At 37.7% G+C, this 14,885-nt stretch overlaps 1 protein-coding gene across 13 annotated transcripts in view; it reads left to right on the plus strand.

Moving 5' to 3' along the window:
- slit2 (slit guidance ligand 2) overlaps positions 1–14,885 on the plus strand; it is a 344,726-nt gene that overhangs the window by 5,191 nt on the left and 324,650 nt on the right. For all 13 annotated transcript variants that reach the window (XM_062982142.1, XM_062982137.1, XM_062982140.1 and 10 more), the window contains exons 2-3: positions 2,208–2,279; positions 3,385–3,456. In XM_062982142.1, coding sequence (XP_062838212.1) covers positions 2,208–2,279; positions 3,385–3,456 — 144 coding nt within the window. The remainder of the gene's footprint in view (positions 1–2,207; positions 2,280–3,384; positions 3,457–14,885) is intronic.

Here is a 14,885-nt window from a genome sequence, read left to right on the forward strand (position 1 = left end):
CTGCATTAATCGTGAAAGAATGCCCTTGAGTACTCCAGGTGAAAGATATTTCCAGTACTGGAGCATAATATAACTGCATTTAAAAACATTATTTTGCACACACACAAAAGCTGAATGTTTAGTGCTTCTCTAAACAATGTCTATGCACACTATTTGGAGTTGAGGGTAAGCTGTCATATTTCCAGGACACTCTTCTGTGCAAACCACCCAAATCTGCAGATTGAGGAGTTTTTACTTTTTAGCAGTTTCTCTCGAAACGTAAAAAAAGTTTGCCCTTTGCTCCCACAGCATGAAGTTTATTATTCCAAACCGAGCCAGAATATTGAGAAGGGGGAACCAGGTAGCTTCTTTGATGCCAATAAATTAAATAAATCCACTACATACTTTTGAGGCATTAATTTTCCCCCCCACAAATGATGACAGATGCACAAGTATTTCAAAACATGTCCTGTTTCGTTGGTATCATTTATTTAATTTGGGAGGGAAGAAAAATCTGGAAAGAATCACAGTCTCTTTTGGAAACAAAATTAAACTAGTCTTTACCAAGAATATATATATATTCAAAGTGACTTATTTGTCTGAGGAGGGAGAGAAATCTATTATTATTATTATTCCTCCTGTGCTGATTCCAACCATCCTTCCCTCCAATAATATACATAATATTTGTTTCATATCAAGACCATTTCCATAAATTACTCTGAGAGTAATAATTTTTAACGTAAGGTATTTGTAATATTTATTCAGGACTAATGAATATTAGTTCCGTGAATGTATTTGTTTCTCAGCTATCTAACAGAAACAAAAAAAGGACGGATTTATGTTCTGATATGAAATCTAAATGGAATGACTTTCCCATTATTTATCAATATTGTTCAAATGTAGAGAAGTTTAGGTTAGCAGCAAACCCTCCACCTTTTTAAAAGGAATTCTACATAATTGATTATGCCTTTGAGAAAAGCCTTAGGTCCTGGGAAAGCTGTCAAAGATTTTTACTACCACTCTTTCCCTGTTCCTCCATTCACTAGATCCCCAGCCCTGGCCCACGGTCGTGCTCCTGCCAGCTTTTCTCCCGTGGAAGCTGGGACGAGAGGAAAATCTCACAGTCAGCTGTGGGCACATGACTCAACAAGTGGGCCAAGGAATCTTCTTTTATTATTTATAGTTTCCAGAACTGACTATACAATCATAATACTCAGTATATGTGTCGTAATTGTATTCACCCAAAACTGCAGCACGCTTTGCCTTCACATAGTATTCCTATCATGAAAAATCAAATAAAATCCACATAGTGCAATTTATTTTGAGAGAACCAAAACTTTTTTTTGAAAAAGATGCTATAAAGACTTTCAACCAAAGCTAGGATTCACATGAAAAAGATTATATATTTATATTTATATTTATATATACATACACACATTCTCTATCTCTCTCACACACACATGGGTGGGTCAAAAAGTTTTTGCCTCCTGTGTCATAAAAACATTATGAATGAACATATAACAGCAAAAGTTGCTACAGATCATAGCCTGAACTGTCCTGTACACAAAACTACCATTCAACATAGCCACCATCAATTTGTACACATTTGTGCCATCATTTAACCCAGGCATCAAAACCATTTTGGAAAAATTCTGGGTTTTGCTTCGTGGCCCGTGATTTTTAAAGTTGTTTTAATGTCTTTCAAGGAATTGAATCTCTATTTACGTAGATTGTCTTTTAAGGGTCCAAACAGGTAAAAGTCAGAAGGGGCCAAATCATAAACATGCTTCAAACGATTATGGATTTCCTTAGGTGCACAACCTTCTTTTGCCAGAAATTCAATGATTACTCTTTCTTTTAGCTTCAGGTTTATGGTTCTAATCAGTCAATTGGAAAAAGAAAAGACTGTATCAGTAGAGTAAGGCTACCTATATCATATCATGCATAGATAGTCTAGTAGCTGTGAAAGAAATAAAAGTTAGAGAAATTGAGGCATTACTTTTTGACCCACCCTCATATTCATCTATATCTAATCTATATCTATATGAATGCATATGAGGGTGGGTCAAAAAGTAATTCAAAATGTTATATATATATATATATATATATATATATATATATATATATATATATATAGAGAGAGAGAGAGAGAGAGAGAGAGTTTATAATAAACAATAAAGCCAATACTTGTGGAATGTTTAATTTTATTGCTGACATGTTCTTCTTAGGGATCTTAATGGGAATAATATCACAAGGATCACCAAGACTGATTTTGCTGGCCTACGGCACCTTCGAGTTCTGTAAGTTGTTTTTTGGTTTTTGCTACGTCTTTTAAAATGGTATGCTGCAGATGTACAGTTCTGTTCAGAACAACTTCTGTAATGAGCAAGACTAATTCTTTATTTAACCTCTACAACAGTAACATCCAAACTTATGAGAAAAAGCAGTTAGGAAATGACATAAATGTTTGGAAGGATGCCACATGACCAATGCTGTATTGTGGCCATTTGTGATTTTATTCTTTTCTTGAATGTGTAAATATTGTAAAATATCTGTTTCTTTCTAAAGTCTGCTTTAGCAAGTTCTGTGTCCCCCTCACCCCTTTAAAAAATAATTTACTGAGAGCATTGATGATTTAGGATTGCTGGTCTTTTAAAAATGAAAATAAGTTTGGCATGCAAGAAAAATCTGGCAAAAGATGTAATGAATCTTAATTTGATTTTAGATCACATGCTGATAACATTGATTTAAACTCCAAAATAGCTTTATTAGACCTAAAGCTTGTTTTCTTTAATTTAAAACGGCCCTCTCTCATTCTTTGTAGGCTTCATATTTTGATTTGGGGAATACTTAAGAAGGCCAATCACTAGGAGAGGAAAACCATAATGAGTAGAATTAATTTTGATTTTTCCTTCCAAAGGCGAGAGATTACAAACTTTCCTTGTTAAGGAAAACGTTTTACAGTGAATGTTTCAGTGGCTAAACTTTGGACTGAAATGTGTTTCTGTTAATTGGATTTTTAAAATCTGCTTCTGTGTACTATCGTACATGTTTTGTATATTGTACTTTTGAACAGTAGCTTTATCAATATTGTTACATTTTTTTTACCTTAAGAAAAGCATATATTTCCCTCACCTTTGGCCTTCTATGCTAGTTAACAGGTTTAAGGCCTCATTTTAGAAATGGAAAGTGTGGTTTTTCTCCCCCTTCGACATAAGTCATAGTGCAGGGCAAGGTGACAGGTCTTAAACACATTAAATTGGACGGAAAGGCGGACACAGTGAGAACTGCAGAGTTCATAAAGGAGAAGTGGCGGCATGTTTCCCATTGCTGAAATGCAATAATAACAGGTGTTAATCATTGTTTGCTTGTTGGCTACTTTAAACGATTTATTCTACATTTCAGTCAACTCATGGAAAACAAGATTAGTACAATTGAGAGAGGAGCATTCCAGGACCTGAAAGAGCTGGAGAGACTGTAAGTATATATATCTATATCTATATATATATCCAACTATAGCAAAGCATGTTGTTGTAAATTTCTTCCTCGCTCCTGCCTTTTTCAGTGTGCTAAAACACATACCCTGTTTTCCCCAAAATAAGACCTTTAAAAAGTCAATTTGGGAAAATAAGAAAACAAGCCCTGACGCATCTTTTGGAGCAAAAATTAATATAAGACCCTGTCTTATTTTGGGGGAAACAGGGTAGATATGATTACACATTTTGATTAGTTATGTAAGGAGACAAAAATGTAGGAATTAATTGGCAGGCATGTGACAAAGTTGGAATGTGAGATCCACTTCTTGAAAGAGAGATTGTACTTGTGATCTAATGCAACGAGGCTTGGGGACATCATAATTGCCACAATAACTACATGAAGATGAATTTCCTGGAGCAGTCTTCTAGATTATGGCTACACGGCTAGTATAATCTAATAGCAAACTATGTGGGAAATGTGTAACTTCACTTAACATGTAAACTGAGCTCTTGATATTTGCAGTAAATAGATATGGTAACAAAGATATGGGGGAAAGGGGAAGAAAATTAGTTACAAAGAGCTATCCGTATGTCACATACAGAGAATTACCGAGTATGTGAACAGATGTAAAGACGAAAGCATAGATGCCTAAAATAGTCAGTTGAAATATGTAATAATTCATCAAAATATTCAAAGAATTTCAGATCTTTCTATACAATTGTACAGAAGTTAGGATTTGTGTCTTACTTCTGGAACACTGTCTGCATGTGTTCCCTGAATAATGCACATTTCCTGTGGGGGTATTGAATTTTCATAACATTTAAAGTGTAGCATTTAATGTTGAAGAAAGTGTTTCTATGTACACATGATTTTATTAACATTCAAAACAAAAATAAACCCTAGGCAGTAATTTGTTTCTCAGCTGCACAGCTGTTACTTAAGGTTGTTCCTTTAGACATATTTTCTTTTCAAATGAGGGACACCCAACAATCCTCTGTCCAACTGTGCCACCTTCGTTGTGTTTTGAGTGTTACTTAAAAGAACGCAGCAATAACAGCATCAATACATTGATTCCCTCGCTTATCCACAGAACAAGGACTTTCCAAGGAGAATAATTTGACACTTAAAGTATGGTGGTTAGCACTTTGAGAGGGGCTTGAGATCTTGAGGAAGAGCAAACTTTCTGTTTAAGAGAAGGACATTTGTGCCAATGGACAGACCCTATGCTTTGTAAACTTGAGTAACATAAAGGTTTCCCCCTGACATTAAGTCTAGTTGTGCCTGACTCTGGGGGTTGGTGCTCATCTCCATTTCTAAGCAGAAGAGCCGGCGTTGTCCATAGACACCTCCAAGGCATGTGGCCGGCATGATTGCATGGAGTGCCGTTACCTTCCGGCCAGAGCAGTACCTATTGATCTACTCACATTCGCATGTTTTCAAACTGCTAGGTTGGCAGAAGCTGAGGCAAGTTCAGCAGCTCAGCAGTTTAACCTGCTAGGTTGCTGGGAGCCTATAATAATATAATCCTGTATATCTTCCAGGATAGTGATAGATAACTGTATAAATATAGTAGTACAGTGGAGTCTCACTAATCCAAACCTCGCTTATCCAAGCCTCTGGATTATCCAAGCCATTTTTGTAGTCAATGTTTTCAATATATCATGATATTTTGGTGCTAAATTCGTAAATACAGTAATTACAACATAACATTACTGTGCATTGAACTACTTTTTCTGTCAAATTTGTTGTATAACATGATGTTTTGGTGCTTAACTTGTAGAATCATAACCTAATTTAATGTTTAATAGGCTTCTCCTTAATCCCTCCTTATTATCCAAGATATTTGCTTATCCAAGCTTCTGCTGGCCCGTTTAGCTTGGATAAGTGAGACTCTACTGTAATATCTTTTAAAATATAATTCACTTCTGGCATAAATTATATAAACCCTTTACCTTTTATGTTAGAGTTCCTTAGACACCAGTTAGCTGGGTCCTGTTCTGTGTTGATGTTGTGGTTTCCAAACATTTTGCATGGATATATAAAACGAGAAAATTAGACAAGGTCCTTAGAGTGTTGTAGTGCTTTGAAGGTTTGATTTGGATTATATGTTTTCAGTTGGAGAAATTTGTCCAAGATTCTATTCTGATTTGAAGGTCTTATATCTATTATTGACAAAATCCATAAGAGTGTTTTTTATAATCATGGTTCCGTAGCATATGTCCTTTCGTACTTTTATAAATCTTTTTTTTTTTTTGCAATCACTTCTCCAGAAAACTATTTTTGAACTTTTGGAAGGGTCATCTTTATACTAATGAACATTTAAAAACTGGGACTGTTCACATGTATTGGTGTAAGGTAGTCATAGATTTTTTAATTTTGTCAGAAGTGACTTGAGAACATACTGCTTCTGGTGTGAGACAATTGGCCCTCTATAGAGACGTTGCCTAGGGGATGCCCAGATATGTTCCTGGGAGATTTCTCTAATGTCCTTGCAAGCTAGAGCTGACAGACAAGAGGTCGCCCCTTCTCGCGGATTTGATCCGGCAACCTTCAGGTCAGTGACCCAACCTTCAGGACAGCAGTTCAGCCGGCACAAGTGTTTAACCCATTGCGCCAGCACGGCTCCCTAGTAATGGTAAAGGTTTTCCCATGACATTAAGTCTAGTTGTATCCAACTAGACTCATCTCCATTTCTAAGCTGAAAAGCCAACGTTGTCTGTAGACGTCTCCAAGGTCATGTGGCCGGCACTTCCTAGTCACTAGATATTTGGCACAATTACAACTTTCAAAGTATCCTCCTGATGATGCCAACAGAAATGTGTTTCCAGTACTTCATTGAAGTTTATAGATTAAACCTCTGAAATGTCTGTGAAACTGAATTATGTCACTGTTAATGTTTGAATGGACGTATCTCAGAACTGGGTAAAACTATTTGTTGATATGAAACAAAGTATCCCTCTGTCACCTGTACAGTTTAGAAGAGTTGATTTTATGTTTTTAGAGGAGTGAGGAAATTGGAGTGCTGAATTCCCTTATCTGTTTCCTTCATCTATTCTGTCTCCTGAGATTAGTTTCTAGGTAAATTCAGCTAGGAAGCAAGCAGCTTAGTAACTCCTGACATTGTACTTCTTTTGCCTTTCAGAGTTCACTTCTTCCTCTTTCCATGTGTCTCTAATAGAAAGTTGTTTAAATCATATGTCTGCTGCAGTTTTAACCTAACCCTTACATCCTGGCTAGTAGTTTTGTTAATTACTCAAAACAAGTAATTATTTCTATGTTTATTGAAAAGCAGTAATTCTGTTCTTACAGGGAATAATTTTGTGGTTCGCATCTGTGAAAACTGTGTACTTTTCCTGCTACTGTGTATGTAATTTTGATTTTGTGGTGACCAACAAAACTAGAATCTATGTCATGATATATCTTTGAATTTAATAGCAGCCCAAATTCAATGATCACAGTATGTTCAGAAACTGAACAGAGATATACAGTAACTCTTCTAAGATCTTCACATTGTTTTGTTTTTGTCCACATTGTGGTAGAAGCATCTTTGATCAGATCAGGTGTTTGCTCTGAGTCCCCTGCAAGGGTAAGAAGAGCAGGATAGAAATAAAGTAAATAAATGTTTGAAAGTGTGAGAGGTAATTTTGAATGGAAGCAAATATAGTGAGAATTTCTTCAAAACATGTTTGCTGTTGGTTGAAATAGCCCAAATTTGTGATTAAAACCAGGCATTTCTTTTGTTGACAAATGCTGCAGTCAATTGACAGAGGCTCATCTCTGTTTGACAAATTCCTCCCCTTGCAGTTATTGAATTCAGAAGTGTTTCGTAGGAAATTCAATGATATCCCTTCAATTATTTTTATTATGCATTTGGTAAAGTGGCTACTTTGTTTATATTCATAAGATCTCATTATCAAACATCATTATATTTCTTGCAACTAAGCTACTAGGCCAGTCTTTCAATGTATTATCAATGCAAAGTCCTTAAAGCTATCAAGTGACCATTTTTTCTCCTTCTATTCATAGTCTTACTTGCAGCATACAATGTTTAGATTTTAGATTTTTGTAAAATGTTATCTAGCAGAATGATCCTGTGGTTCTGATATGTATATTATCACACCAGGGTAACACAGTCCCGATTATGTGTGTTTCCAAAACAAAGGTCCATTTGACAGTTCTGTCACTCCTCACCAATCATGTTGTTGGTGATGGCTCCATTGTAGGAATGTCATGATGGATCTGGATCTTTCACACACTTTCCCCTACATGATACCTAAATGTCTTGCCAGTTTCATCCCAGTGTTTTCCATACAGGCCAGAGACAGGACAAGGGAAACTCATAGACTGCCCCCAGGAATGAGTTCATATTGCCTAGGTAAAGGTAAAGGTTTTCCTCTGACGTCAAGTCCAGTCGTGACCGACTCTGGGGGTTGGTGCTCATCTCCATTTCTAAGCCGAAGAGCCGGCATTGTCTGTAGACACCTCCAAGGTCATGTGGCTGGCATGACTGCATGGAGCGCTGTTACCTTCCCGCCGGTGCGGTACCTATTGATCTACTCACATTTTGCATGTTTTCGAACTGCTAGGTTGGCAGGAGCTGGGGCTAACAGCGGGTGCTCATTCCGCTCCCGGGATTTGAACCTGGCACCTTTTGGTCTGCAAGTTCAGCAGCTCAGTGCTTTAGCGCACTGTGCCACCAGGGCCACCATATTGCCTAGCAGCCCAAATTTCACTAACACAAGTCAGCTATTTTAATCTGGACGGAGCAAAGGCGGAGTACGAACATGTACTCATGCTTGGCAGGTTTCTCCTTACCTCCCATCCCAATTACTCTGGATTGTGTACAGATTGCAATACATACAATAGTGGAGAAAAGCTGTTTATGTGAAAGAGGCAGAAAAACATAAACAAGGCAAATTCAGAAGTCAGTACGAGGCATTGTGTAATAGACAAATGCAAACAGAAATACAGTGGAGTCTCTACTTAAGAGCATCCTAACTTAAGAGCATTTTGAGTTAAGAGCTGTCACTCATCCTTAGTTTCACTTTGACATAAGAGCGTGAGCATCCCATATCCCACCCTGCTGGACACAGATGGCCGTGACAAGCATGAGGTTTGTCGGACCCTCCCCTGCCTATTGACATCAGCACTTGCTTTGCTTGTGTTGAATCGGGATAAACAGTTCCTACTGATAAGAACTGGACAGAGGGAAGCTGCAGGTGGGGACTTGGATTATGGTGTGAAATTGCTTAATTGAGCAATATCTAAAAGGGTGGCACAGTACTGTGTAACTATAAAAGCCAATGTATTATCATTGCTCAAGGTCCCTCCATTTCAGAGGCACCACTGAAGCTCCAGTACTCTATTTTTTTTTTTTACCTCTTCTTAGTTTCTCAGAATAAAACTTTCTTTCTGAGAGCAAGAAACATCTGGTTATTTTGCTGGCCATGTCTCTAAAGCTGCACCTTTTAAGAGACTGGTGTGACAAGAGCAACATTTTGTGTTAAGAACTAGCATTAGAGGGAGCGCTACTGTGAGAGTACAGGGCTTTAGGGCTTCAAGGGAGCAACCTCTGTGCCTTGTGCCTCATGCTCTTGTTTGCTCTGGGAGATTGCTGTCTGCTTTGCTCTTGTCTCCTTTGAGAAACTTTGGGTTAGTTGATTTGTTGTGGTTTTTATTGCTGGTATGTTTGGCTTCATGAAGAGAGAAAGGGAGAGAGCAAAAGAGGGAGGGAGGCTGAAATGAGTACAGTATGAAGAAAATGATGCTTCTGCTTCTTCACCTTGTGCTTTCTGCTTCCTTGCTGCAACTTTGTGTTTCTACCATTTTGAAGTTGTTCTTGCTTTTTTTATTGTTCCATGTGAATGTGCAGGTTTTGCCTTGCTGTTACACTGGCGAACACACATTTTGTTCCCTTGAATGTGGTTCCTTGTCACAACGTTGTGCTTCTACCATTTTAAAGTTGATCTTTCTTTTTTACTGTTCCATGTGAATGTGCATTTATACATTATTAGTTATTTATAAAGTATATTTTCTTATTTAAAAAAACATGTAACAAAAAATTGTGTGTGAGGGGGCCTGAACGGATTAATAGCATTTCAGTGAATTTCAATGCATTGCAGTACATTCTCAAGTAGTTTCTGACACGATAAAAATGTATTTCAATGGGCATGTTTGCTGTGAGATAAGAGCATTTTGAGTTAAGAGCTCAGTCATGGAACACATTAAACTCTTAAGTCAAGGCATCACTGTATGGTAATATATGGAGCATTTCTGTCACAGGATCAGTTAAAATAAAAGGTAAAGGTTTCCCCTGATGTTAAGTCAGTCATGTCTGACTCTGGGGGTTGGTGCTCATCTCCATTTCTAAGCCGAAGAGCTGGCGTTGTCTGTAGACACCTCCAAGGTCATGTGGCCAGCATGACTGCATGGAGCGCTGTTACCTTCCCGCCACAGCGGTACCTATTTCTCTACTCACGTTGGCATGTTTTCGAACTGCTAGGTTGGCAGAAGCTGGAGTAACAGTGGGTGCTCACTCTGCTCCTGGGATTTGAACCTGGGACCTTTCAGTCTGCAAGTTCAGCAGCTCAGTGCTTTAACACACTTCGCCACTGGGTCCAAAAAAATGAAGGGATGAGACGCCCTCTCCAGAGAACTGTACACTCATGGGGCCATACCAGGATCATCATGGATAGAGTCTTAGGATCCTGACTGGAGAGATGATATAGGTGCTTTCAATAATATCTGTTTCAGTTCCATTGTTTCAGTCTTCGGGTTCTCCATTGTTTACACCAGGGGTCCCCAAACTAAGGCCCGGGGGCCGGATGCGGCCCTCCAAGGTCATTTACCTGGCCCCCGACCTCAGTTTTATAATATAATATAATATTTTTATATCAGTTTTAATAATATAATACATATAATACATACATATAATATTGATAATAATCTTATGTTATACAATATAATACTAATAGTAATACCATATAATAATATTAATTGTATATATTACATATTATATAATAGTATAGTTCAATATAGTAATATATAATGCTAATATTGTGTTATGCTAATAATATAATATATTGTATGTACATACAGCTGCTCTGAGTCCCCTTCGGGGTGAGAAGGGTGGGATATATGTAGTAAATAAATACAGTAAATAAATAATTAATGTTAGACTTAGGCTCGGCCAAAGTCTGACATGACTTGAAGGCACACAACAACAACAATCCTAATTAACTTGACTATCTCATTGGCCAGTAGCAGGCCCACACTTTCCATTGAAATCCTAATAGGTTTGTTGGTTAAAATTGTTTTCATTTTTTAAATATTGTATTGTTCTTTCGTTATTGTTGTTGTTGCACTACAAATAAGACATGTGCAGTATGCACAGGAATTTGTTTTGTTGTTGTTGTTGTTGTTTTTTCAAATGATAATTTGGCCCCTCAACAGTCTGAAGGATTGTGGACCGGCCCCCTGCTTTAAAAGTTTGGGGACCCCTGGTTTACACTGTAGTGGGCAAAATGTGGCCTGAAGGTTACAAGTTATCCCTAGAGTCCATTTGGTGGCTCCTGAAAACCCTCATCAGTACCCCAGAGTCCCCAACCCCACCATCAAAAAGCTTAATTTGGAGGCAATTTTTGTATTCAAAACATGCAGAAAACCTCTTTTGGCATGGGTAAGTATGCAAAAATATCTTCACCTCACCATGATAAATACCTTAAATTGCTCCTAATACCTCTGTTTTCTCTCACGTTCCTCTCGGAATGGAACAGGAGGATGTACCACCACTTGCTGTCACCATTTTGAGAGGGACAGCAGAAGAAATTGTAGGTATTTGGCTTAGCTATATGTGTGGTGGGGGTGTATTCTCCAGGTGTCAGGTCAAGTTGCTTGCTTGTGTCCTACATCACTGGTTCTCAGCTGGGTCCCCAGATGTTTTTGGCCTACAATTCCCAGAAAACCCAGCCAGTTTACCAACTGTTAGGATTTCTGGGAGTTGAAGGCCAAAAAACATCTGGGGACCCCAGGTTGAGAACCACTACTCTACATGGATGCAAGGCCAGCTGATGAGCTTAGGCGGAGTACCTATTCCCTTGCACAGAGTTCCATTGGAACTGTTCCTCTGGCTTCTGCTATGTGCCCTCCAGCTGCAAGGATGAAGTGCTTTGCATCATTACCAATGTGTACATTTGTGGTTTAAATCATAATAATGGTAATTTAATGGCTAGAAATAATCTGTTGTTTTTATTGTGTGATATAATTTATAATGTAGCTGTTTATGCAATTATGGGTTCTTTTAATAATTGACTCCTTGATGTTGCGTTATTTTTGGGATTGGGTGGGTCGTAATTGTATTTATGTTAGCACTTGTGGTGAGGTATTGAATGTTTGCCTCTTTTTTATCTGTTGGAATCTGCTCTGAGACACCTTGGGGAGATAGGACAGAATGCAAAAAAAGATTATTATTATTATTATTATTATTATTATTATTATTATTATTTATTATGACACAGCAAACAAGATAGATATGCTGGATTTCATATCACAAAATCACAAGTCGAACACTTCCCAAGCGTTTAGGACTGTGTGATGTATTTTCGGATGATGCTCGCAGATCCCAGTAGGGTGACCTTTTGCAGTTGACAGATTGTAATTTTGTCAATGTCTATTGTTTCCAAATGCCGGCTGAGATCTTTTGGCACGGCACCCAATGTGCCCATCACCACCGGGACCATCTGCACTGGTTTCTGCCAGTTTTTGAAGTTCAATCTTGAGTTCCTGATAGCGGCTGAGTTTTTCCTGTTGTTTTTCGTCAATGCGACTGTCACCTGGGATGGCAACATCAATGATCCAAACCTTTTTCTTTTCCACAACTGTGATGTCTGGTGTGTTGTGTTCCAGAACTTTGTCAGTCTGGATTCGGAAGTCCCATGGTATCTTTGCGTGTTCATTTTCCATGACCTTTGCAGGTTTGTGATCCCACCAGTTTTTTACTGCAGGGAAGTGGTACTTGAGGCATAAGTTCCAATGAATCATTTGGGCCACATAGTTGTGCCTCTGTTTGTAGTCTGTCTGTGCGATTTTCTTACAGCAGCTTATTATTATTATTATTATTATTATTATTATTATTATTATTATTATTATTATTTCCTTGATACATGGCTGTATCTAACTATGGTTTAATAGATCCAGGGTTGTAATTGTGGCCAGCAGGATTGTTTCTAATATGCTTATGTCCTGTCCAGGGTAGACTGTTATTGTATGTTGAATGGAGACTGTTAAACTACTGCACAGTTTTCCAATATTTTATTAGAAGTGGAAAATTCTAAGTCGGTGCTGTACTCTTGGGATAATATAGAAATGGGAGAGAGCTGTAAGGTGTTTAGGAGGATGGATTACATTTTGCCAGATGGCTTCTATATCTGTTTGGGTAAGGTATCTTGCACTTATAAACTAAGGTGAAAAACTAGAATGGTTGAATTATGAGTATTTTTCTGGTAGTTGATGATGCAGTTGTGTAGGCTATATTCTAGACTCCTGTTCTTCATTATTGAGTGGAGCATAACTTTATTGTCATACAATTCTAAACCTTACTCTTATTTGTCAGGAGCTTATTGCAGTTCTGCTCAACCTTCTGAACTGACAATGGCAAAATCTTCATACATTGTTGGACTACTGTTGTTATGCCACAATTCATTCACTATGCTATCACATAGAAATACTACATCAAGAGGCAATATAGAGGATATGATCATATTCTTACTATTAATTTATTATTTGCCTCTCCCCATGTATTGAGGTAAAGAACAACAGCATATTAAAATATGACACATAATGTAAGAGCTATGCTTGGCATTCTATTTTGTTAGGGATTATAGATGATAGGTAGAAGCTCTTACGTGTGCTCATGAACCCAGTCACCCTGCAGAATGATACATCACTCAGCTTTGCAGAACAAATAACACAGGAACGTTTACTAAGTTCAAGAGATCAACAGAATACAGTAGAGTCTCACTTATCCAAGCTAAACGAGCCGGCAGAAGCTTGGATAAGCGAATATCTTGGATAATAAGGAGGCATTAAGGAAAAGCCTATTAAACATCAAAATAGGTTATGATTTTACAAATTAAGCACCAAAACATCATGTTATACAACAAATTTGACAGAAAAAGCAGTTCAGTACGCAGTAATGTTATGTTGTAGTTACTGTATTTACAAATTTAGCACCAAAATATCACGATATATTGAAAACATTGACTACAAAAATGGCTTGGATAATCCAGAGGCTTGGATAAGTGAGACTCTACTGTAATGGTATTTACAGTGGTCCTTCTGATTGCTTACAGAAATCAGCAGTCATAAGCAGTCCTTTCTTAGTCCATAAATCTGCTTCAATGAAGACCAGTAACAAATAAGGCCTCAGAAATAGCCAGGCCTCTCTGAGTACAGAGACATCTTCTTTCCAGCCAGTACTCAGTAAACTCTCAGTAAACAGAGAGAGAAACCTGTTCAAGCCAGTTGTCCAGCAGCAGGACAGCAACTGTTGCAAACTGATTCCCAGGTCCTTGCAATCTCAGCCAATTGGCTTAATGCATTTGATTTTCCAATTAACACACACATAGTATCTTTGCAAACCATGACATATTTGCACTGACCAACAAAAATGTCTGAAAAGCCCACATGCATGACATGACAGCAACAGTATCCTTTTAACTTGTTTTCACAGGAACTGCTTCAGGATGTAACATTATAGCTATGATATTCCGTAAATGTGTTTTATCTCCTTTTAAAACTACCAAAATTGGTGTGGCCTTCCATACTTGTGGATTTAAGGTTTGCTGGAAATTAATCATACAGTCATACTAGAGGACCTAGAAATTCCTCTCGATGAATCTATGTAAATTCCAAAGTGATTCTGTATTCAACTTTTTAACAAGATATTCGACACAATTTCTGCATCCTGAACTTTTTTTTTTGCCACAGTATATATTATCTCGTACACTTGGCATGGCCACTTGATAATGGTGATGTTGACAATTTAATACAATTTACTAATCCTTCACATAAATAAACTTGATATGTAAATCATTCTTGGAGGTGTCTATGGACAACGCTGGCTCTTCGGCTTAGAAATGGAGATGAGCACCAACCCCCAGGCTTAACATCAGGGGAAAACCTTTATCTTTAGCTTTATCCAGTCATTAAAATAAATTCAGTTAGTAGAAGCAGTATATATAATATACTACATATAATATAATACCACATATAATATTGTTAGAATTTTGTCTGGGAGTGTGTGTTAGGGGAAACTACCCAAAACAGCAGAGCATCCAAAATACGCAAAAAGCAGAATACTTATAATTGAGCATTCAGCTCACAGCAAGCAGAGTGTGCAGTGCCATGTGGCTGTAAAAAATTTAGAGTTC

The sequence above is a fragment of the Anolis carolinensis genome, chromosome 5 (assembly GCF_035594765.1).
Source record: "Anolis carolinensis isolate JA03-04 chromosome 5, rAnoCar3.1.pri, whole genome shotgun sequence".
NCBI classification, from domain to species: domain Eukaryota; kingdom Metazoa; phylum Chordata; class Lepidosauria; order Squamata; family Dactyloidae; genus Anolis; species Anolis carolinensis.